Source organism: Xiphophorus hellerii, chromosome 22 (assembly GCF_003331165.1).
Source record: "Xiphophorus hellerii strain 12219 chromosome 22, Xiphophorus_hellerii-4.1, whole genome shotgun sequence".
Taxonomy (NCBI): Eukaryota; Metazoa; Chordata; class Actinopteri; order Cyprinodontiformes; family Poeciliidae; genus Xiphophorus; species Xiphophorus hellerii.
This window is the reverse complement of record NC_045693.1, coordinates 24655773-24680110: the sequence shown is the minus strand read 5'-3', so window position 1 is coordinate 24680110 and position 24338 is coordinate 24655773. Positions and strand designations below refer to the sequence as shown.

General features: G+C 40.2%; 1 protein-coding gene across 3 annotated transcripts in view; it reads left to right on the top strand.

The window, feature by feature from the left end:
- Positions 1 to 23972, top strand: part of abch1 (ATP-binding cassette, sub-family H, member 1) — a 39574-nt gene extending 15602 nt beyond the window's left edge. For all 3 annotated transcript variants that reach the window (XM_032553535.1, XM_032553536.1, XM_032553537.1), the window contains exons 7-20: positions 2154 to 2228; positions 2435 to 2612; positions 4496 to 4592; positions 4693 to 4867; positions 7022 to 7122; positions 11608 to 11678; positions 11764 to 11813; positions 12013 to 12069; positions 12697 to 12767; positions 12908 to 12996; positions 14579 to 14682; positions 17534 to 17693; positions 19287 to 19391; positions 20530 to 23972. In XM_032553535.1, coding sequence (XP_032409426.1) covers positions 2154 to 2228; positions 2435 to 2612; positions 4496 to 4592; positions 4693 to 4867; positions 7022 to 7122; positions 11608 to 11678; positions 11764 to 11813; positions 12013 to 12069; positions 12697 to 12767; positions 12908 to 12996; positions 14579 to 14682; positions 17534 to 17693; positions 19287 to 19391; positions 20530 to 20636 — 1440 coding nt within the window. In that variant the 3' untranslated portion in view covers positions 20637 to 23972. The remainder of the gene's footprint in view (positions 1 to 2153; positions 2229 to 2434; positions 2613 to 4495; positions 4593 to 4692; positions 4868 to 7021; positions 7123 to 11607; positions 11679 to 11763; positions 11814 to 12012; positions 12070 to 12696; positions 12768 to 12907; positions 12997 to 14578; positions 14683 to 17533; positions 17694 to 19286; positions 19392 to 20529) is intronic.
- Positions 23973 to 24338: the final 366 nt, after the last annotated feature.

Below are 24338 nucleotides of genomic sequence, written 5' to 3'. Positions count from 1 at the left end.
CACCAGAAATCTAGGCTCTGACATCTTTTTGTGCATTACGTAGATTACTTTTTATTCAGTTGGCTTGTAAGTCTTACCATGTCCACCATATTGTTTCACATTTTGAGAAACTACAGCCTTAAACTGTATATTTAGATTTCATCATGATAAAATATCTTTAGTGATGAATCATTAAAAAAACTAACAATAACTTGGGAGGAGTCGGGAGACGAGAGCAACAAGTAATCAGGAGAAGTGGAACAAAGGGAGACCAGGACCGTTGAAGCAGCAAGAAGACTCCAGCAGAGTGAGGCAGAAGCTGAGGAACCTTAATACTGAGGAGCAGTAGCGGCTGGTGCTAAAAAAAACTGAGGGGGGCGCACACAAACAAACAAATGAAAAACAAACAAAACAAATCTTAAAAAATAGCACTATTTGAACATGAATTTTGCCCTCCTTTCCTTCTGCCCTGCAAATTTCTCAATTACATTCTTGTTAAAGTCAGTCATCTCTGTGACTAGTCTTTTCTCCATTGACAACATGGCCAATGCATTCAGCCTGTCCTGAGTCATTGAGTTTCTCAGAAAAGTCTTGATTCTTTTCAGAGTTGAAAAGCACCTTTCAGCTATGCTAAGTTTCCCCCAAAAACTTAGCTTCATTGCATTGTCTAGGTGGCTGCGGCTGTTTTCGTGCCGTTTGCATTTTTCTGAAAGATGTTTTAAGTCTCTTACCCCAGTTGTTGTCCACATTGCCTCCGTGCCAGAATTTTGAAATAGCAAACACGGAAAGCAGTAAAATGCATTGCTTAATGCAAACGTAAACGTGAATCGACCTAACGAACTGCAGCTGCGCTAATGAGTCGAATCGGGGATTGTCCAATCACACAATGTTTTAAAAAAAAATTAGCCAGTACTGACCTCTACCAGTAATGACACAACAAAATGGGTGTGTCCGGGACGCAGAGCGCTGCGCCCTGTGGAAAACCTTAAACAACCAATTAAAAGTCAGCCTCAGATCACCTGCTTGCCAAAAGTTGATGCGCCTACATACACTCTCATTAGGACGGCGCCCTGCACATAGGAAGTGTGCACAATGTGAGCAATTAGAATTATGTATTTACTATTTTAATAAATTCTAACATGTCTATTGGACACACAGTATGAATAAATACATTTCTAAGTATTTTGCAGTTCAGAATAGAAATCATTTATTATCTAAACAATTTAAAGGGGGCGGCGCCCAAGCGCCCCCTACTGGCCAGCCGCCACTGCTGAGGAGATCGATTACCAGACTAAGATCAGCCGGCTGTTTGGAACCAGGGTGCAGCTGAGAGGGGAGACCAGGCAGGCAGGCTGAGGAAAAGTGAAAAGAGAAACAGACGTGACACCACAGGACTGAACCTGAAACTAAACAAACCAAAATTATTTCTAAAGAACCTAAATACAAATAAATATACCAAGAAGTAAACTACTAGAAGATTGATCTAAGACGAGATTTAATATAATTGTTACAATTTAAAAAAAGAAATCAAAACAGAAACCCAAATGAAAGCCAACGTTCCACCATATTTAGATCAGAGCAGATTTTTAAGTTTTGAAAGAAAACTATGTTGCATTTCTTATTGGTGGTATATCACATAAAAGCACATGGAGGTTTGCGGATCAATGTGATAAAACACTGCAACGTTCAAAAGGAATTCATACTATCGGAAAACACTGTAAGCTTGAATAATACAAGTTGTCCACCCAACAATCACAAAAACTCAGAAAAGAAATAAAATCTGTCATCGGATCAAAATGCTTATTTGTTTTTATGTTCAACTCGCTCCTTTATCTGTTTGCAGCGTTTCTTGTCATTAGAGCAGATTTAGTTGAAATCCCATGTCTTTGTGTTGTACTTCTACCTCTGCTCTTTCTTCCATTTCAGTTTATTTCTCTTACATGACGGGGATTTTGAATTTTATTTCCTTCTTTCTGTTTGTGCTCTCAACCATTATCAGAAACTTGACAGATATGTCTAGATGTCGGCTTCTTTTCGTAGGCCCCGGCCGTGTATTTAGTATGTCCAATAACTTGTTGTCTTTAAATAGGTTTACTGCTAGACAAACACTGGGAACGAAATCAAAGTGTTCTCCTGTGAATGTTTGTTTTTTTTTTTCTTCTCATTTTCTTAAGGTTGGTCTGATGAGAAACGGCCATTTGCTGGCAGAAGGTCCTCCAGATGCAGTCATGAAGCAGCACAGTGCAACGGTGAGTACTCTCTAGGTCTCAGGCGTGTGGCTCCTGTCGGGGTCAGGGAGTCGGTTTCGCTTTGTAATGACTGAGACGTGACTAAGAATGGAGAGAAGGTAACCTCTCTCTGCTCTTTGAGCTGTTCTCATACAAACTGCGCAAAAGCGCCAATTAAACCCCATGCGCCGCAGCTTGTTCTGACCTCCGTTGCGGGCTGCTTCCAGACCCTGGAGCATGCCTTCTTGCAGCTGTGCGAGTCGTCGGACCAGAACTCCATGCGGGAATCCAGCTCCGAGAGCGAAACTCTGGAGAAAAGCCAAACGTTCGCGAATGGCCGGGACGAGAGTCAGCCAATCCTCGCGGTTGGGACTCCGCCTGCGGAAGAAGTTCCTAAATGTACAGGTACCGATGTATGCACAACGTATTCCAGTTATAATGTTATTTTTTTAAATGAAACTCCACGGACTAAAGTTATCAGAATAAGCGTCATAATTCCAAGTTTGTTTGGGTTTTTTTAACCTGCCTGGTGAAAACGTTTTGCAGGCATATGTCTCACAATGTTGTTCCAAAATAGAGTATGTCTTGATTGTGACCAGGGATCGGTTTTATAAATCTTTTATAAAATCCCAGTCGAGACCTGGTTGAATAAACGTTAAGTTGAAATGAAATTAATATCTACGCTTGCCATCTGAATTAGAGACTTTGAAATCCTCCTTCTTTTAGTGCCCAATCATTTCGTTCCGTCTCTTTAATTCAAGTGTGATAAATCTTAGAAGTGGAACCTTATCTGAACGCGCTCGGGTTTATGTCTCCATATTTGTCTGAGCCGAGCTGCTTTATGACTTCAGGCCTCGCGATTCCATGTCGCGATACGGCCTGTAATAGCAGCTCTAAGTTCGGTTCATCAGGAAGATCTTATCCAGACATTTGTGCATTCTGGAGACAACAGATACGGTATGAAGTGGGATCGTGTTTGTTCAGGAAATGTGTTCGGTGCCAGGTCGCTGGCGTCGACCTGTCGTGGGCCATCTTTGGAAAGATTGTGTTGCTTTTTTTTTTCTTCTTTACTCAGGAGCACGTTCACGTTTTTCAAGCTATTCAGATCAGTACGTTTATATGCTACAAACATGGCAATTAAAAATAGAGAGATAGTTCATTCATTGCTGACATTTTGTAATGTAAAAGTTTCAAACTTAACTTGATCTCTTTTTGGGTGACAGGCCAACTCAGAGTAGACTGAAAATGACGCATGGTTTCCGCCTACATAGGGTGTCCAAAGTGCGGCTTCTAACTGCACAGGTAGTTGATTTAGATTAAGACTTTTAGTTTTTAATTAGGGCAAAGTGATCACAAATTAAACATTTCTTACAATAGAAAATATTGGCCACAATACAAAACATTATATTTTTGTATGTGGATTTCTGGCTCATTCTGTAAGATTTTTTATGCTTATTTTTTTGTGGAGATTTTTATATTTGTTCTGTAAATTTAACCCTTCAAAGCTCCATAATTGAATTTCTAGAGTGTAAAACTGTCCTTGAGCCAAACCAAACATAATTTCATTATATGTGACAAATAAAAGTCAAAGTATTCATCTTTAAGTAACCAGGATTTTTTTGCTTTCTCCTGCCAGCTCCACATCTATCTTGCGACTTTTACTCAACTTTGCCGCGCCCAAATCTGCTTTTTATCACTTTGTTAAAATTGGCTAAGAATAGAAAAAATTTACAAAGAAAAGAGAGACCTAAATGCTGTTGTTATTGCACAGAATTGACTAAATGTTTTTCTTTTTAATCAAGACCTAAACATTTTGAAAACTGGATTGCAGGCCCTCCAGGACCCACTTTGGGCACCGCTGCACTAGGGAAACTGTGTTTTGTTCACAGCACATTTATATTTATATATATATATATATATATATATATATATATATATATATATATATATATATATATATATATATATATATATATATATATATATATATGTATATACTTTTACCTGCAAACCCTGTTTGAAGTTTTGGATCTGCAATAATTGATCACCTTACGAACGAAAAAAATCTGACTGTTTTGTTAAAGTACTCTGGTTTATTGTTGAGAAGGAAAAATTAGTCTTTTGGCCAAATTGTCTTTTGACAATTTTTGTGACGCAAAGTTTGGACACCCGTCACCTGAACTGTAAGGCGGCGCTTACATTATGGTTTAATCAGCTTGTACTATACGGTGTTAACTTGCTGTTCTCCCCGAGCGTCACGGATTATTTTTCTGCGATTTGATGCTCAGCGGACTGGAAGGCGCGGGCCAGACACATCCTGCCGAAGGGGAGAAACATCGGAGCCCTGGTCATCAAAACAATGGTGCGGATGAAGAGAATGCCAGGGTATTTCCTTTTTTTATTTTTATTTCTGATCAATAACAGCAGAAGAGAAGCAAACAGAAGCTTGTTTTGGTGACTGGTTGGATCTCCTGCGGGCTTGCAGCTCGTTGTGTTTCCAGTTCCTGCTGCCGGTCATCCAGATCTCGCTCATCTGCCTGTGCGTCGGCGGCGATCCGAAGGGGATCAAGGTTGCTGTGGTGAACAACGACACCTACCCCCCGTCCAGCTCATTCAGCCAGTCGCTGCTCTCCTTCCTGGATAACTCCAGCGTGATCCAGGTACGGCTTCGTTTCGGAGGAGTACGATTAAAACAGATTAAAGCTGATGTTCTCTGGCTCTGTTTCGCTTTAGTTTTCACTTAGAATATCCAGGTTGTTTGTGCGTCCTTAAAATGACTTAAATTCTTCTTCTTTTTAAAATTTTTTTTAAATAAGTTGACCTTAAATACTTTAATCACAGGTTTTCTCTTGACATGACTATTATTTACAGCAAATAAACAACCTAACAGAAATCTCCTTACTTTTTATCTATAGTTCCTTCGAAGGCAGCAGTTACTCTACTTAGTAATTTAAATGTGCAGGTGTGTGTGTAGGGGTGTGTGTGTGTGTGTGTGTTTTGTTTAAATCTTAACCAGCAGAGTTTCAGTTCTCCTTTCCAATAGATCAAACTTCCTTTCTTCTAGGAAAGTTTTGTTCCGTTTGCGGAGGAACCGCAACCTTTCAGCACGCCGTCGTGCTGCACATATACCACGCAGAGTACGAACTGACACAGATTATGAGAGTTTTCAGAATAGTTTAGCTTTTATTATCTTGCCATCTGTGAACAGCAGTTTTAGGTTAATTGTTAAATCTGACTTTCTTGACCCTGACAAACTTTCAAACGCCTAGAATCACGTTTACCATTACAAGTCCTCCCATATTTCCAGTCCAACGTGTTGCTGGAACCTTTACAGTATGCTTTTAAGACTCATCTTATTCCCAAACCTGCTTGGGTTCTGTTAGACCCGAGTGCTGCATTTGATACCGTATGTCATAAAAACACCACTGGTTCGTCTGGATTGATGTTGGTGGTCCAGCTCTTTCAGTGGTTCACCTCAAAACAAGATCTTCAAATTATTTTATTTTATCCCCTATGCCTTATCTCCCCAGTGGGGCACCGCAGGGCCCTATTTTTGGCCCGACTCCTGTTTTCTTAGTTCCCCCAAAAGCTACAGACTATCTCCAAGCTCTCATTCTCACCGTCGGCAATAGAATAGAAATTTCTCATGATAAACAGCAACAGATCAAAAGGTGTTAGTTTCAGTACTTTTTCGTCTGCACGCAGCATGTAGCATCTTTCTAAATGTGTCAAGCTCTATGTGTTTCTCTTGGTTCTGATCTCCTTTGAGACAATCATGAATCACCTCTTCCATGTCTTCATTACTTCAGAATTAGACTGCTGCAGAGGATTTTATATCCATTGTCCTCAGTCTCGGTTATTCCGCCTGCAGATCGCCGTAGCCTCTTGGCATTGGTTTCCGGTCTATTTTAGGATTTGTTTTAAGATTCTGATTGCATTTAAGGCCCCTAAATGGGTAACCGCACTGCACAGTGCATGTTCCCAGACCACACCTCCTGCAGAAAAGAGACTAAGGCTCTTCAGTCTGTGGAGTCCTCTTCCCGTTGATATATAAAGTGCTCCTTTGGTCTCGGGCTTTAAGTTTTGGCGACCAAAGGAGACCTGGAATCAATAGATCTAAGCTAAAATGTTACCTTTATTAAATTTTTGCAATGATCTCTTTGTTGTTCATGTGTCTGTTTCATACCTTCCCAAGAGGATTTTCTCCAACTTTCCAAACGTTTTTTTTGTACACAAAAAAGAAACACTTTCGGCAAAACAATTACTCAGGTCAGTATTTTAGGAAGGTGACAAAATGTTGCTTACCGGCGTAAGTCCGGTAGTTTGTAGTTGGATTTTTTTATTTATTTTCTTTTTATTGCCCTGCAAGGGGTCCTTTTGTGGGCTCTAGTGTCTCTTTTTCAAAGTAGGTTGACAGGAGAGGGGGGGAAGACATCCGGTAAACGTCGTGGGGTCCGGGAGTCCAACCCACGACAGCCACGTCGCCTCTGAATGTGGGTCGCGCTAACCCCTCCGCCACCACGGCACGCCCTTGTAGCTGGACTTTAAAATATATCTAGATATGATGTGCAGCATCAAACTGCCACCAGGGAGAGAACTAAAACATGCAGTATGTCGGCCCTCCAGGACCCACTTTGGGCACCACTGCCCCAGTGACTTTCTACATATTAGGTAATTGTACCATTGGGGAAAAAAACTTACAATTATGTCCAGGCCTAAGAGTGTAGTGAGGTTTCACTTCAAATAGCAGAAAATGAAACAACAGCCATATATTTAAGCTGCTCTTGTTTTTTTTGTTTTTTTTGCGTTTACAGGTTCCCCTGCCCCACAACGAGGCGTTCGAAGGGGTCCATAGAGGGGAGTACTGGGGGGTCATCGGCTTTGGACAGAACTTCACCAATTACTTGACTAAACGGTACGATGACCTCTAACGACATTACCTCATTTGAATACATCTGGTTTTGATCACACTGCGTGAGTCATCCTGAAAGTGTCAAATCTTGAACTCTGGTAGCTAAATACCAAGTTTGGGTAAAATACACAAAATATTTGGCACAGTAACATCATTAATAGTATCCATACTTAGGGAATGATGTTACAAAATACACACAGAGGCCTAACCGGAGTAAAATATAGATATAGAAAAATATCATAAAACAACAATAAAATCAGAATATATTCCTGCAATTTGGCTTTAAACTGGTTTAAAAGTAGAAGTACAGCAATTAATCAGCCACTGATCATTATTTTCTTGACCTGGCTCCAACCTGGAGTCAACAGATCAAAATAAACAGGTTTTTTTTTTCTTTCATTTGTTAAATGCTCCAAAACTTAAAGACTCTTAATTTTAGTCTGTAAATGATCATATAATGATCATGTAGATTTTATAACAACTAAAGGTGACATAGTTGCTTGATTGTGCCTGGATAATACACAGTACTGCCCCTTTAATGTTTTATTATCCTTGGAAAGAATATTCATAATTCATAAAATGCAGGTCACACCTAAAAAAAAAAACAAACACAATTTGTGCTGGTTTTGCTTTAAATGACTGATAACATGGAGGGCAAACACATTACATATCACATTATACGTTTATTTTAACTAAAATAATGTCATAAAAGAATTGCAATTACTTTATCAAAAGCAACTTTAACAGACCATCTCTTGTTTGACTGACTGGTCGTATTAATTCCTCTGTAAGTCGATCTGTTTGTGTTGGAGAGTGGAGTGGAGCTCAGTATCGTTCGTAACTCTATCCCACTCTTCACTAAAAGCTCTCGCGTCTCTCCGCTCGGCTATTGTTACACGTCAGATACGCATCTACTACCACCGGGAGTCTCCTCCGTACTCCTGCAAGACGCGTACAGTTTCCTGCAGAGGCATTCAATCCCCTGGGTGGATGTTTTCACATTTTGTCATATTATGATGCCTTAAACTTCTCCGTTATCTGATAGAGGAACACAATGCAGTAGTGAAGAAGAAGGAAAGGGATTTGCGATTATTAAGTTTAGTTGTATTGTTATGTATATGAATATATATACATTCAACCGTTTTCACTCAGAATTTTGTAACTGGAGCAACACTTCGACTCAGGAGTTGTAACACTACATGATGTAACAGTGTAATAAAATTGGGCTATAGATATAGAATGCAATAAAACATAATTAAGACCGCATTATGTAAGAATCGATGCAAAATTTATTAAAGCCCTTGAACGCATTTTTGAATTGTTTTGCTTTGAACGACGTGTAGGTTCAGTTCCTTTATTGGCCAAAATTTCAATTTAAAAGGATCTGCAACATGATCATAATTAGAAGTATAATTATGAACACTAATATAAATATATATGTAATCACTGAATATCTACCAGAAAAGAAAAACAGTGTCGCCTGACTCCATTGGTTGAGCTGCATTTATTGAAAGCTTCTGAAAACACATTTTTCTCATCCTGTTTTCCTTTCCTTCCTGTCTTCTGTCACCGTGAGGGTTTCGGTTTCACAACCCGGTGCTCTCGTTGCTGTTCATCTGCAACGACCGTGCGCCGTGAGTCAAACAGGCGTTCGGTCGTCATGTGAACACCCTACCGGTTCGGACAGGCTCTGCTAAAGCGCGCCGCGGTGTCAGACAAAAAAAACAAATTCCTCTAGCTCATGGCTAAAGAGAAGAAAGTTCACCACACACACGTCGGTTTCCAAGCATACTTGCTTGGAGACGCGCATAAACTGTATGTGCAGAGAACCACCTCATCGGTCTGGTTGTGAAACTTGTTTCCCTGCCTTTTGTTTGACCTTTCTGACCTTTGACCTACTATATGTGCATTAGAGCCACTCAGCAGATATCAGCGCAATCATCTACAGCTGAAACCCTAACCCTAACCCTAATGTGTTGTTTATAACCAGACATGTTTTCATGGGTACCATGGTTTTTAGAGCTTCAATCATGCTAACAACAATTAGTGAGAAAAACGGCTTTAACATGCTACAACCTATCATAACCGTATGTCCTGACTATCCTACCAGCAGTGAAACGATATGCCAACATTGTTTTTTTTTTTTGTTTTGTTTTCTTGCCACTATTTCTCCTGAGTCTCACTTTGAGTCACTCGAGTTCATCGGAGCTGCCGTCATGTGAACATGAGTCAGAGTCCCCAGTTTTTGTTTTCCGTGCGAATAACAGCGCGGGAGTCGCAGGTCGCCATTCTAGTCCTTCCTGTCCTTCAAACATCTAGGCGGGTTCTGGTTTCAGGGGGTCAGCCAATCAGACGGCGGTTTTCTCTGAGCCACGTGGCACTGATGCGACCGACCTGCTCGAGTGAAACAAAAGGTGTTCGGCCTCCAGGTCCTCTGGCTTTGACAAAACAGCCCGAGGTCGACAAACGGGGCCGCAAACAGATTAGAGGGCAGTTAGCCTTCAAAGGTGTCTTTGTTGTTTTCTGATGAGCCAGCGTTGTGTGTACTCTTAACAGAAAATGTAGGACAGGTTTGTATTTAATGTGAATTTTTGGGGTTTGTTACCAGAAGCAAAACCCAACAATTAATAGCACATCAATTAGTATAACCGATATATGACCGATAACCGATAAATGGGCCAGCCAATAAATTGTATCAATCTCCTTCATTTTGGTTGATTGGCGATCATTCGATAGTTGAGAAACCGATCTGATCTGATCTACCTTCCTCTGTTCTGCTGTGAGAGAGGACCGACTGACAGAGCCACGACCGCACGCTTGCAGTTAACAATGGTCGGCACACTGTTGCCAACCTGGCAACAAAGTTGCCATGTTTAGCCACTTTTTAGACAAAAAACATCGGTGTTAGTTAAAATTGTATTGTAGGACAGGCCTTTTGAATCTTGGTGATTACCCAGAAAACGGCAGTGAGTTCACCCCTATAAAGTGCGATATTTATTTTCCAGACGAATGTATTCCAGGTTGATGAATACAGATTATAATCGTATATGTTTTATAACATTATAAAATCAGGGAACAAGGTTTTAAAAAATATTTTTTGAATATATTTTGGATGGAGTAAAAACATAATTTTGCTCCCCAGAGTGGACACAGTAATGTTCACACTCCTGTGGCCAGAGTCCAGTGAGTGAATAGTGAACATTTCAAACATTAGAATAACGAGCTGTTAACTAAAAACTTGCGATTTCATTGATAATTAGAGAATAATCCGTGTCTCAGAGTTTAGATGCTTTTCCATAAGGATATTCTACGGAGATCCTTTCGGCTCAGCAGGGATTTCTGGAAAGTTTCACACTTTCCTTTGGTTCTGTTCATTTCCACACCGGACCTTTGACCCACCGTCCCGATAATGTCACACAGTTACAGCTAACTATATAAAAAAGCAAGGTTTCATTTAGAAAAAATGAACCTATCTACTTCCAGTAAAATTATTTTTTTTAAATTAGAGGTAAAAAGAAAGAAAAAAAAAAAGGTTAATTATATTGTAAATATTTCTAAAAGTAATAATTGACAGAAAAAAGTGTAAATGATCAGTAATTTTGGAATTACATAAAACTAAGGAAATAGAAGTAAGAGTAAATTTATAAGTAATTTGGAGAAATGGAAACAATTATGGTACTTAAGAAAAGTTGATGAGAAAGCCAAAAGTAGAAAGCTGCTTAAAAGGCAAAATGATTATTTTTGCTGGAAATAAAATCGAATTTATAAGCTGAGCACAAGCTTATAGGATGTTTTCAGTCTGAGTTAAAAACACGTCTTGAGTTTCCTCTGGTTGGACGGAGATGTTATCTGTAGATCTATTGATTCGGCTGAAAGCAGAAGTGCGGCTGACAGACTCTCAGACTCGCCTTCGGTGGAAAATTTAGCCCGGCTGACCTTTAAAGTTCCTGTTAGTGAAACAAACCTGCAGCTACGCACTCATCCCTTAATGCATTAATTACTACCACTGTTTATATTTTAATAAAACATCACCTTGATATTTAGAGTTTAGCAAAAGAAGAGAACATCCAGAAACAAAAAAGCATAATAAGTAAAAGATCGGTTTGAAAAAAAAAGAGTAAGATGAATCAGAGCTTATTTTAGATTTATCCCTGCATTCACTGATTATTAGCTTACCAATTTTTTTTCTATTTAATAAAAATATACTTACGTTAAGGAGAACATAATCAATCAATCAAGTTTATTTGCATGGCACATTTCAGCAACAAGGCAGTTCAAAGTGCTTTATGTCATAAAAACACAAAAATCAAAAGTCAGAAAAACATCGTCCCGTCACCAATTTGACTCTGTCGAGAGCCACCATCAAAATCATGAACACACATCAACTATGTTGGTCAGTGTTCCGTTTATTATGGTTATAAAGCAACTCTCTAAACAGGAGGGTTTCGAGCCTTTATTTAAAGAAACTGTGTTTCCTGGTTTTTGCAGGATTCTGCAGCGGCAGGTTTCCAAGGAAGTGGTCGACGGAGGATCGGTGCACGTCTGGCTGGACCTGACCAGTGAGACACACCTTCGTTTTTAGCGTTAGGTTTGCTTGTTTCGACGGAAGACACTGACTCAACCTGAAGCTTTGTCGTTGAACAGATCGACAGATCGGCCTCATGCTGCAGAAGCAGCTGCACCAGGCGTTTCAGGTACAACGTGGTACAAAGATATTATCTGGATGCATTTCACCGAAGGAGTGATCTTCCTCTTTTAACGTCGGTTGTTATTCTTGTTCCCCAAACTTTAGTTTTACCAAACAGAAACTATCGAATTTCCTGCTTCCTGATCAAACCATTGTTGGGATTTCATGTGAGGTCAATATTAACATTATTTATTTTCCGCCTGCAGGCTTTTGTGGATTATAAAATGGGCGCTTTGGCGTACCTGGCTGCTCTACCGATAAAAGTAAGAGAGATTACGGAAAATTACACAAAAACACATTAATCATTGTCGATGACAGGGGTGGGCAATTATCGTATCATTAAGCATGGCACGATAAATATATTTTACGATATTTATCAATAAATTTCACATTTAACAATGCTTATTGTATTGTTACGTACGATGGAAAGTTATTTTCCCAAACATTCATTGTGGAAAGTTTCTGATCACCATTTGAGTTTTGATTTATCGTTGTCACGATCAATTTCAGTTAATGAAAATAAATGCAAAAAAAACCCCCAAAAAACTGACAGTTTGGTGAGAAATGTTAATTTTGCCATTTTCTCCACTAGAGTCACAATAAATACCAGTAAATTTGAAAATATGATTAAATGCAGTTGCTGAGCTTTTCTAGAGCAATGTTTGTGTTTGTGGCTCTATGAATGTCATTCCATGCAGAACTATTTACACCTGAAAGGTGATAAATAGTTTCTTATTTCTATCATAATCTTCATCGCTATCACAATAGTATCACAAAGAACCACGATCAAATTAAAGGTCCATATCGCCCACTCTAATCATCAACAGTGTGAGATGGTTTTGCTGTTTGCAGCATCAGGTAGAATGAAACCCTTTCTGGTCATTTCCTAGTTTGAAGAGCCGATCTACGGAAGCCTGAACATGGATTTTACCACCTATGTGACTCCAGGAGCCGTCCTGAGGTCAGTGATGAGCGGGCCTCTCCGGTTTTGTGCTGTTTGAATTTATTTACGTGTAAAGGCTAACCTTTACTGTGGCACATCGCTGGGAAACACTTAAAGGAATAAATCCCTCTTTCTCTGACTCGCCTCGGTTCCTGCAGCATCTCCTTCTACCTGGCTGTGGGTCTGACGGCGCTCTCCTTCGTCCTGGAGAGGAAGGAGGGGCTTCTGGACAGGTGCTGGGTTGCAGGTGAGAAACCAAACCTACATTTGCTCTGATAGAGGCACAAAAGTTCATAAGTCTCAGTTCCAGCTCTTTGCTCGTGTTAGGAATCGTCGTTAGCGCCTTTAGAATATTAGGAGTCATGAACAGTTATGAGCAATTATTGTGTCGTTTTTTCATTTATCGTGAAATTTTCTTTTTTCACCATTAGAATTTTGATTGATTGTTGTCATGATAGATTTCATTTCCCGCTAATCAAAGACATGATTTTCAACTATTTTGGATACTCAAAGTGGTTCTGGAGAGCATCTATGAATAAAGATTTCTCTCAGCGGCATGGCGGTCTTTTTATTTTTGCACAGATTAGATAAGAAGTGTTGGTGGTCGCATTTGAACACTGGTATAAACATAGTGTTTATTTTCAAGAAAATAAAGGAAAGAAAAATACTCAATCATTTGGTTATTTTGTTTACAAATCTTTATTTGAATAGCACCTTGGAGGCCGCAAGTGATTATGATCCGCTACTAAGAAACAAGTGCAGACTTTAATTATATATGGAAAAAAATTAAAACAAAGTAAGAAAAAAGAATATGAAATCAAAAATATTTCTAACACATAACAAACTATTCATTTCAAATGACAAATAAATACAAGATGCCAAAATAGATAAAAATATGAAATGACACAGAAAGTAAACACTTTCTACAAAAAACAAAATTAAACATCTGAAATAATAATAATTATTTTTTTAATTAAAGCTGGTGTTATCAGTAACTATAGTGTATAAAAGAAGCTGGAATGAAGCTCGTCTTTATCTTACTTTAATAAAACGGTGATGCTTTTAGCAGGTTGGCTTAGAAAGCAAAGTGTTTGTTAACACTCTCCAGATCTACTGAAATCTTTAAAAGTTGTAAAGGTGAGGCTGCCACGCGTGAATCATTGATGAAGATCCAGGCGATGCATCATTCAGGTGTAATTTGACACGCGGCCAGTAGAGGGAGGAACATGATCACAGGTGAGGGTGAAGACGGTTCGGTCCAAGATGCCAACAACAGAAAACCCGGAACAAATGAATTCAATCGCTTTCCCCCCCCCCATTTAGAAAAATTACACTCATTTTGTTCGACAGTCTGATGAATCTGAATTTACTGAATTCATTGTTGGAACAGGATTTAGTCATAGCAAGCTGCTGTTCTATTGGCTTTAATTGAGTTCCACTCAAAATTAGTCCAACTTGCAAAACTCCCACATTTCATGTCAGTTTTTTAAAGTGAGGTAGATTTGATCAATGAGGGGAGATTATTTCAGGGCTTAAATTTGACTTATTCCTCTTATTTATGTTTTCTTGGTTTGATTAAGAAAAAAAATGTCCTCTAATTTTATTAAATAATATGGAAATGTAATTATCTGGTCTCAAGTGGAAGTTGCCTCAAACTGCTGTTGTCGTTTGGCGAAACATTGACAAAAGACATTTTCAGACAAAATTAAAACAAACCCACATCGCAGCGGCCGCCACGGCGTTACATCGAACGTTTCGTTTTTGGTCTTTGAAAAGGTTTTCAGCTGCAGATTTCATAAAAACCCCTTCCCTGTTCTTCGCTCCGCCAGGTGTGAGCTCCCTGGAGACGATGCTGGCTCACCTCTTCTCCCAGCTCTTCGTCATCAGCGTTCAGATCCTCCTGATGCTGCTCTTCATCCTGCTCGTCTTCAAGGTGGGCTCGGGGAACAAACACTACACTCGCGCTAAACAATTTTATTGATCTAAAAAAAAACCCAACTGTTTAGATCAAAAGAGAGATTTTGGCAATTCTTAGAACCGATGTTCTCCATCCGGAGCTTGAGCTAATTTGCGAAAGGAGAATGAGCTCCGGACAAACATATCAAACTTGAGGCTCTGGGGCCACATCTGGTCCATCGTATAGCTTTGTGTGGCCCCTTAGACTCGTCACACCAAATCACATCGATCGGCTGCTCCGGTTTTTTTTGGAGGAAATGCTCACAAAGTCAACAGCAACTTCAACACATTTTTTTTCAGCATTTATAGCAAATCTTTCCGCCAACACAGTCAAAAACATTGGAGTGATGCCAGGTCCCGCCTGAAGGTGGCAGTAGTTCTCACTTCTACTACACTTCTGCTCATACCTTTCAAGTCTTCCGTTTTGGCCAGGAGAGTTCAGTATTTTGTGTCTCCTGCTGAGCTCCCGTATTAATATTTTCCTGTAAATTTCCTGTATTATAGCAGCTACGTCACCAGTCCTCCACTCTTGTCGACGTTGCCCCGTTCACAAAAAACAATTGCGATCACTGTTAAAAGATGTTCAGGGTTGCTTGATTTTAAGAAGTACATATCAAATGCAAAAACAGCTGTTTATTCATACTTTAACGGTGTGTTACCAATGCATCCTGGCATAACTGGCTCTTTGAGAACATTCTTGATCTTGATATGGCCCAAAAAGTGAAAATGAATCACAGCTGCAACTCCAACAGGAGGAGGAGTTGGAAGACAAATCCACTCAGAAATGTGTGTTCTGTCCGTCACATGAAATCCCAGAAACCTTAAAAGTGAGAAGGAAGAAAAACAACAATAAAACAGTAGTCGGCTGCCCAAAGTCACCCCTAACATGGTTTGGTTTTGACGTGTGGGAAACATGTCCGACACGTTGGAGGTCAATAATTCGCCAGCCTTCCCAGGCCTTTTCCGGGGTTCATTTGCATTTTTGCTGCGTCGACAAAAAAATCCGACTTTGCGTGTGGCAAGTTGCAGAGACTTAATTATGTTAATAAGAATCCACTGCAGCCAGTAAACAGCTTTTCGATACCAGCTGTTTGTCTGAGATTTATTTTCCATTACCACGGCGCGCTCTATGAGGAATCAGCGTTTCTTCTGCGTGTGCAACAGAGTCTGACGGTAGTGAAGGTCGAGTCTGGTGGGAGAACAACACACCATTACAGCATGAGTCTGGATTGATCCACGGTGTATGTGTGTGTGTGTGTGTGTGTGTGTGTGCATAAAATCAATAGAGAAAGAAGCTTTCAGACTGAAGAGGACAGAGTTTGAAGTCCATCTCTACAAAAAATGGCAAAAACCCAAAGTTCTTGAACACGTGTCCTCAATAAACTCATTGTTTTTCTTACCCTTAACAGAAGAGTGTGTGTTCTCCTCTCTCTGGGTGCGTGTGTGTGAGTGCATACATGCATGCTCAGAACCGTGTTAATTAAGGTGCCGAAGTCCAAAGAGAGCGTCGCTTCATAAATCACTTCCTGCATCGCCCGTATCCAGGGACGGCTGCAGGATCGCCACCACAACATCCCGCGATTGCTGTGGCAACCGTGTGGTCATGTGGCCTCTGGGTGCGTGCGGGTCTATTTTTGCACGTTGCCAGGGGAGACGGATAGTGCCTTAGAGCTCCGAGGAGCAACACAAACATTCCAGTCAACTTTGGAGACTTTATCACTTCGACTCCTCGCAGCTGAGTCCTGCCCAAAAAAACTCTGCCTGCTTTTCAGGAGTCTCGCCTCTAAATGTATTTATTCGCATCCAAGCAGAGTTACGCTTGTCGTTTCTTGTATTTGTTTTTTATTTGTTTTGTTGGGGTTTTTTTTTTACGCCGTATCATCGGAAGATTAGAGAGTGCGTGGATCCCTGCAGATCTTTATTTTTTGTCTGCTCCCACATTGTCATTTTCTGATCAAATGAGCTCTTTAAACTCATCCCTGAAACAGTTCATGGAAGCATTTCCAAAGTATGTTCTGGTTTGCAATCGTGGTTTTTCATCTGCATGAAATTGGTATAATTACGCTTGTAATGTTGGGAAACATACGTTTTTAGTTCCTTGAGATCCTGCATATTGTTTGCTAGGGGGCAATTATCGTATCGTTTATTGTTTATTGTGATAAATCGTTAATCCTGATAAGAATTTTAATTTATTGTTGTCATGATAAATCCCAATTAAAAATACAAAAAAACCTGTCTGTATTATAATTGTTATTTTGTTCAATGAAAGTATCAATAAATACCAATACAAACAAAAACATAATTAAACCCAGTTACTGTGTGTTAATCCTATGGAAATGCTGTGGTTTTCCGTTTGACTCATCAATATCGCGCCCTTGATTCTTTACACTTTTTACTGTTTTCTTTCATAGCTTGCTTACTGAATGCAGATTCCCAAATCAAAAAGGGCTCAGCCTAACCCCGTCCTCCGGGCTTTTAGCACAACCACTGTGATGACAGGGAGCAGAGGGACAGCCTGTTTAGCAGTAAAACACCTCACCACTTCACCACAGCAAAAAGGTGCAATAATGTGAAAGTGATGCATTTAGCATTTATGGGTCATTTTTTTTAAAGGACTGGTCTGCAGCAGCGGACGCCGTCTGGCAGCTGTAAACGCAGCAGCAGCTGCTCCACCTCACTCTGGTGGCTGCTTGAACTCCCCTTGTGTTTGTGACCGGCTAAACACGATAAACCCTTTTTAAAAAAAAAAAGATCACAACGGCGCGTTGTGTTTGAGCTCGTTGCACTTCCTCACTGCGCTATTTTTTTTTAACCCCCTCTCTTCACAGATGCCGAACGAAGGCTCCCTGTTTCTGGTCATATGTCTGATCGTGCTGCAGGGCATCACGGGAATCTCCTTCGGCCTGGTCATCTCGGCGGGGATCGACGACGAGCAGAGCGCCAACCAGGCCGCCCTGGGCATCTTCTACCCTAACCTCATCCTGAGCGGTAAGCAGAGACTCACGCCTCACGTGTCATCGCCTGTCAGACTCCGAAAGCACAGCGGGCGACTGATTGGTCGGTTAAGTGTGAGACACTGATTAAAGATCGTTTGGGAGCCGGGGGTCAGCCAGCATGTGGGGACGATATTTGTTCAAAAGACGGGATCTGAAGATAGTTCAAGTGATCGACAGTCATAGAAAATAGCACATATTTCTCGATTTGATGGTGAAGATGCTGATAACAGGGGACACACATTGAGAATGTAAATAATAGGTGATTGAATCCAAACAATAAAGGCAGTATCCGCCCCTTTTGTATTAAAATAAGAACCAAAGCACAAAAAGTTAAAGCTTTTCACATGAATACTAAATATCACTCAAACTATCTGAGAACTGTCTTTATGTTGCTTTTAAATGTCTAAAAGAGCAAAAACAAAATTAAGTGAAACTACACAAAAAACAGTTATAGGATCAAATTTTCATAAATCCTTTTGTTTGACATTAGAATGATAACAATGAAAGGACACAATGATTTTCAGTGTCCACAACTTCTAAAACATTCTGATTTCTTCGTTTTGCTTCTAAATAGTCAGATTTTATATCTTAAAATGATCTTCACCTCTACTAATTCTGGCTTTCCGACTTTGTTTACAAACCTCTGCTGTGGACATTGGTTGCTTTTTAACCTGGTTTTCCTGGAGAAGGCGGCACATTTTGTACTTTATGGCTGAAACCAATATATCTAAACATCCTATTTAAATTTCTCTCTTTATCTAGTCGTCTGTTATCTGCTGACACAACCATGAATCAGCCCAAGTTTAGGAGTCGAGAAGCACTCATTTGAAATTTGCTCCCAATTTCTGATATTTTGTCTTTCACATACCTTTTAGAGATTTTAGCCAATTCCAGTTTGACTTTAAGAACTACTCAAAACATTGTATCTGGCCTTCAGGAGTTGTCTGTCGTTGATTATTCATATTAGGACTTCACTGCCCGTGTGAGTACAGTACAGTCGCTGTAAAACACAGATTACTCTCTAATTGGATTTTATTTAAAAAGACAAATTGACTGTCTTTGGCATGTGATATTAGCAGTTAGCATATTTAGCTAGGTCAGTATTTCCCTGGACAATATATACTTTGAAATACATTTAGCCTTCCTGTTTGCTGCTAAAAGTCTCTGTGTTTCAAAATGTCCTGGAAAATACAGTTTCCTTTTAAATGGTGTTCAACATTTTTATCCGCTTCTCCAATACAGAAAATGGTTGATTTTGAGTTTTTGCCCTACAGTAAAAATAATTCCAACACATCAGATTGCTATTAGGATGGATTGGTGCGGAGCGATCAGTGATTGGAAAAAGATTTCAAGTTTCTGTCATCTTGTACGAAACTGAAAATGAGAACAGCAAAACCTACTAGAAAAAAAAACAACAAACATCCCTTCTTCGAACACAAACATAAAGAAATGAGCGATGACTCGAAACTTTTCAGTCGACTTTGTAAATGTTTAATAATGTCGTTTGCTATCAGAATCCAGACTCGAGCCGCATTTTTTATTTATCCGACATCTTACCCGGCGTCCTCTCCGTCCTGTGCTGCAGGTATCATCTGGCCTGTGGAGTGCATCCCGTATCCTCTCCGCTACCTCAGCCTGGCTCTTCCTCAGACCTACGCTTCCGAATCCCTTCGCTGCATCATGTACAGAGGTAACGTTTGTACAAACATTGGCACCACTGCCGCGTGAGGCCCAGGTCAACAACCTAACAACTTCATTTCTAACTTCATTCACGACGTACGCATCGGGTCTAAATCATTTATCTGCCTCCGATTCTGGGTAACTCGGGTTCCTTGAACGCAACGTAAAGCTCTCGCTCTGTGTGCCACATTTTTGTCATGACCTCGCTTCACTTTAAGGAATATATACTAACTGGAAGAATATGCTTGAAAACATCCAATTGTCAGGTTTTCTAAAGTGAATTTATTTCTCAGAGCCTGAAATGCGCACCAGATATTGGGGTAACCCAAGTAAATAAAATACATTTAAAGAAAACACCCCTTAAATTATGAATGATAAAAATGTAACTGCATAAGGAACATTTATTGAACACATCCATTCAATACGTAGTAGACAAGCCTCTTCTGGTCATGAGAATTTTAAGGCATCCCTTGTATTGAGAAACTAGTCTTCCTTTGCTCAGGGATGATTTTGACTCAACTGTCTACAAATCCTGAAGATATTTCGGGTCCTTCACCTCCACTCTTGTCCTGATTTTTTTTTCTATTGATCTTTAATTGAATTCAACTCTGGTATTTGATTGTCCCATCCCAGAAGCTTTGTACTGCAGAGTTTTCTTGGCTGCATGTTTGAAATCCGTCTACTTTAAAATTCCATCCCTGGATTATTTTTTTGAAGAAAGTCCCAGCACATTCGCCCGTTCATTCCTCCTTCAGTTGAGAAGTCTGTCTGACCGATATGCTGAAAAACAACCCCGCTCCAACTCCATGATCTTCTCACCGTTACAAACTGTTTCTGGGACGATGTGTAGCGCCATTTCCGCTGCAAATATGTTTTCTGCAAGGATGTCCAAACAGTTCGAAGAACATACACAGCAAGTAATTGATTGAAGCAAATTTTAAAGCTACATTGTGGTTTTCTTCAACAGTGGAGTCTTGCGTAGTGAGCATACAAAACAAAAGCCAGGGCTGTTGAGCACGTTTCTTACCATTTACTTTAAAACATCCACTGATAACAGAACTCTCTGAGCAAATTTCTGATTATTCGTTTGACTTGTCTGTCGGAAATGTAATTTTAACGTGCTGCCAACTCGGCAATCTTCTGCCCAGGCTGGGGGATGTCCGAGATGATGGTGTGGCGAGGTTTTGCCGTCACCCTGGGCTGGAACACGTTCTTCCTGATCCTGGCCACCGTCATCCTAAAGCTGAGAACGTGACGGCCTCCGTCCCCTCGGAAGACGCCGTCCTGAGCGGAGACGAATCAGGAGTCGACAACAACCCTTGGACCCCTGCCTCGTGGAGGCAAAGCAGAAGAAATAAAGAGGAAAATGGGGAGAAGAGAGGGAGGGATCTCCCTCCTTCTGGTCGTCTCTCTGACACACACTAACACACACACACTCTCTGATCCTCCAGCAGTTGGTTTGGTCTGCTCAAAGTCTAAATTCAAGATGCTTCAAGTAGAAAAAACAAAGTAGCAGCAGTCGATGTTTGTTTGCACTTCTATGTGCAGTTTCTCGAAAACCTTCGTCCTGCGAACAGCCGCGAACCAACTCTGGGTCACTTTTTGTTTCTTTTTTTCTTTTTGCCTTTTGACTTAACGCCAAGAGATTTTTCTGTTTTACACTTTAGAATAAATGAAGACCGTATTGTTCACTTTTTGATATAAAAAGAGAAAAACATATAAATACGTTGACCGTAACGGATGGATGTTTGGGGTTCGTGCCGTCTGTGCTACAATGAAGATAAGACGGGCAACGGAGAAAATGAAGGAAACTTTAAAGAGGAGGAGCACAGAAAATGAGAGAAAGCGTCTCTTTTCCAAGCAGGAAATTGAGATCATTGCACAATGAAATGTGAATGCAGACGGAGGTAAAAAAAAAAGCTGATGATTGCTTCTTATTTCTTCGCCCGTGAAGGCTTCTTCCCACAGCGTCCCCGTCTCTCTCGCTGCTTGCTCGGTGTGTTTACGTTGAGCCCGTCGTTCCCGTCTGATTACGAAAGGAAGCGGTAACCGTTTGATCTCGCTGCGTTACCAGGTGCTCAACGTGTCGATCTTGCTCAGCTTTGGTCGCTGGTGTTCCTTATAACTTTGTGCCTGTATCTCCTAGAGGAGGGGAAAATGTTGGTGATGGGGAATTTATTTTTTTATCTTTTTTTTTTCCTGTCCTGTTTTTCCACGAACGCTCTACTTTGCCGGACAGAGTGGAGGCCGTTCTCGAGCCGTCAGCGTCCATGCTTCTTTTTTTTTTTTTTTCACATAAAATAAAATATAAATGTCAAAACACTTTATATTTCATTACATTTTTCCTTAAGGAGTCCTAGAAAATCTAAGCACACAGGAGTGAGTCTTTAGGGGGTTGAACACAGAAATGCTGTCAGTGCCGTGAGAAAAAGAAGAAAAAAAAAGCGAAAGTGGGAAAGTTTATAATTCAGAAAATTTGTTTTTCCGTCCTGCTGATATGGGGACAAATACCTGTAGTGGAAAAGCCACATTTTGAATGACGTATATAAAGGTGCATTGAGATGGATCGGTTTTTATAGGTGGGATTTATACAGTTATATTTTCTCAACGTCTAAAAACAAAAATAAATTGTCACTAGAAAAACACAGCTGTATTTATTTTTTTTAGTAATGTGAAACCAATGAGCCAAACTTTCTTTTAATCTCTAAGGTGGTTTTGCTGCAGTGGTAAGTTTTGATATGTGCAATACGGGTCGCCACCCAGATCAGCACAATGTAGGGGTGGAGAAAACTAACATTACTTGCGGCCAGAATTGGTTTTCTGTCGCTTATTTGCATGCGTTGTGTGCAATCCAGGCGCTGTAGCAATCTGAAAACACGGCTGTATTATAACGGCAACGCAGTCATGATTCAAAGTGACTCGGTTCTAAACTGAAGGGTCTTCTTCTCTGCTTTTTAAGAAATCAGGAATCTCATTGGGATTGAAACACGGCTTAAGATTCATGAACTCTTCGTTTTCGAAACTGTAAAGGACGGGGCTCACCTCTGATCAGAGTTTCTCCAGCACCTCTGACGGTTTTTCAGCTTTTATTTTATTTTTTTTTGCAGATTGGCTTCGTTTCTGTCAATAATGAGTAACGTTTGAAAGAGATGAGAGAGATGTCTCGTCCGTTTTCAGCTGGGAATCACCCCGTTGGCGTTAGATTATTTAACCACTGAAATGAGGTGAATTTTACATTTTGCAGATGTGGCAAGCAAAAAGCAATAAAGCGAACTGCCCAAAAGATCTGGTTTAAAATCCTCGCTAAGTTTTCTACAGCGTGCAGACAGGAAACTACTTCAATCCCTGAATCGTGGCGACGTTGTGTTCCTGACTGTTTCATAAGTCACAGTTAAGCTGTCAGTTCAGTTCAGAAATACTTGACTAATAACAAAGGGAAAATACATCAGCTGTACCTGACTATTACTCTGAAAGCGGTCTGGTGAAATCAACCTAAACCAATGAAAAACCGTCTGAGAGCGCAGAGAAATGTCGCTAAACTTCACCTTAAGACATTCGAAGAAAGATTGACTCATTGGGATGAAAATGTAAAGAAATGACACACGACTCTAAACATTTGCAAAGATCTGTCCATCCTGCTTTTTATTTTTTATTTTTTAGAAAGTTTACTCAGAGATTAGTGTTAACAATCTCAATCCTTTGTCTTTGGAACCAGCATCACATGTTAGTGCCAGCTGAAGATTCAAAATGTTTACAATGATCTGCATGTAATAAATCTGAGCGTGTTTTTGCTATGAGGGGGAGTTTCTCTAAACACATGTTCCAGTTTGGGTTATATCGGAGCAACCGCTACTGTGAATGAGTTTGGTGTTCATATTCTATTGAAAATGTTGAGTTATTGTTTGATCGAACAAGGTGATCACATCCTCAGACAGAATCATTAATAAGCTCCTTATGGATAATACACTTTAATATAATAACGTTTTTGTGCCTCGGTCTGATCCTGTCACAATATTGAACCTGTGTGAAACATATTTAGAGGGATGCTCTGTCTCTGGGTTCACTGGTACAGCTTGTTTAAACATTATTTTATGTTAAGAACCTGTATTTGGACTGTGAGGTTATCATTGCCAAAAACCATGTTTAAACTTTGTAATGCGGTGGTGATGTCTGTTAAAATTTGCTCTTTTTTAAATGATTTTTTATTGAAATAGCCTTGTGCTGCAACTGATTTTGAACATACTGATTTTGATTCCCTTCAAATTGGAAATCCTGCCCAACACTTGCAAAAACACTTAAAGACAAGCCACGGGGGGAGGCGTCTATTGATCAGAAGCTGCCCGTTTTGATTTAAAATGTGACTTTTCTTTTTTTTTTTTCTGTAAAAATGTTGCAGACAATGTAAGCGGTGGCGTGTGCGTCCGTCCGCGCTCTGTAGACTCCAGTCGACTTCCTCCGCCGTCCCTCCCTGGAGGGCGAATGAAGAATTTACACGCCTGTGTTGTGACTTGCGTGCGCTGCGACAGCAGACGCGCTTGGATGAAGTCCTATTCGTTTATTCTGAAACAATAAATGTCGTTGAAGAATCCTTCCTCTTTGTGGTCGCTGCTGATTTTGCGGTTCCAGAAACACCTGGAGGTGACGGGCGGCAAAAGGCACGCGGTTACGTCACGCCTTGCTCGCTTGATTGTGTGGCCCGTTACCATGGATGCGTTTTTGACCTGTCCCTACCCGACTGGTTGTGGATGACTGTTTGAACTCTACGTGTGTAACACACGTATTGTAATAACATCAATCTATTTTAAAAAAAAAATAGTTCTGTCTTTTACGTTGACCTAAGTGGGTCCATAAAGGTCGACGACTTATTAAAAGAAAACTTGGCACTCAACAACTCAATGTTCAATTAAGAGGAAGAGAAACCAAAAGAGAAAAAAAAAAGTGAACTGGAGCTAATTAA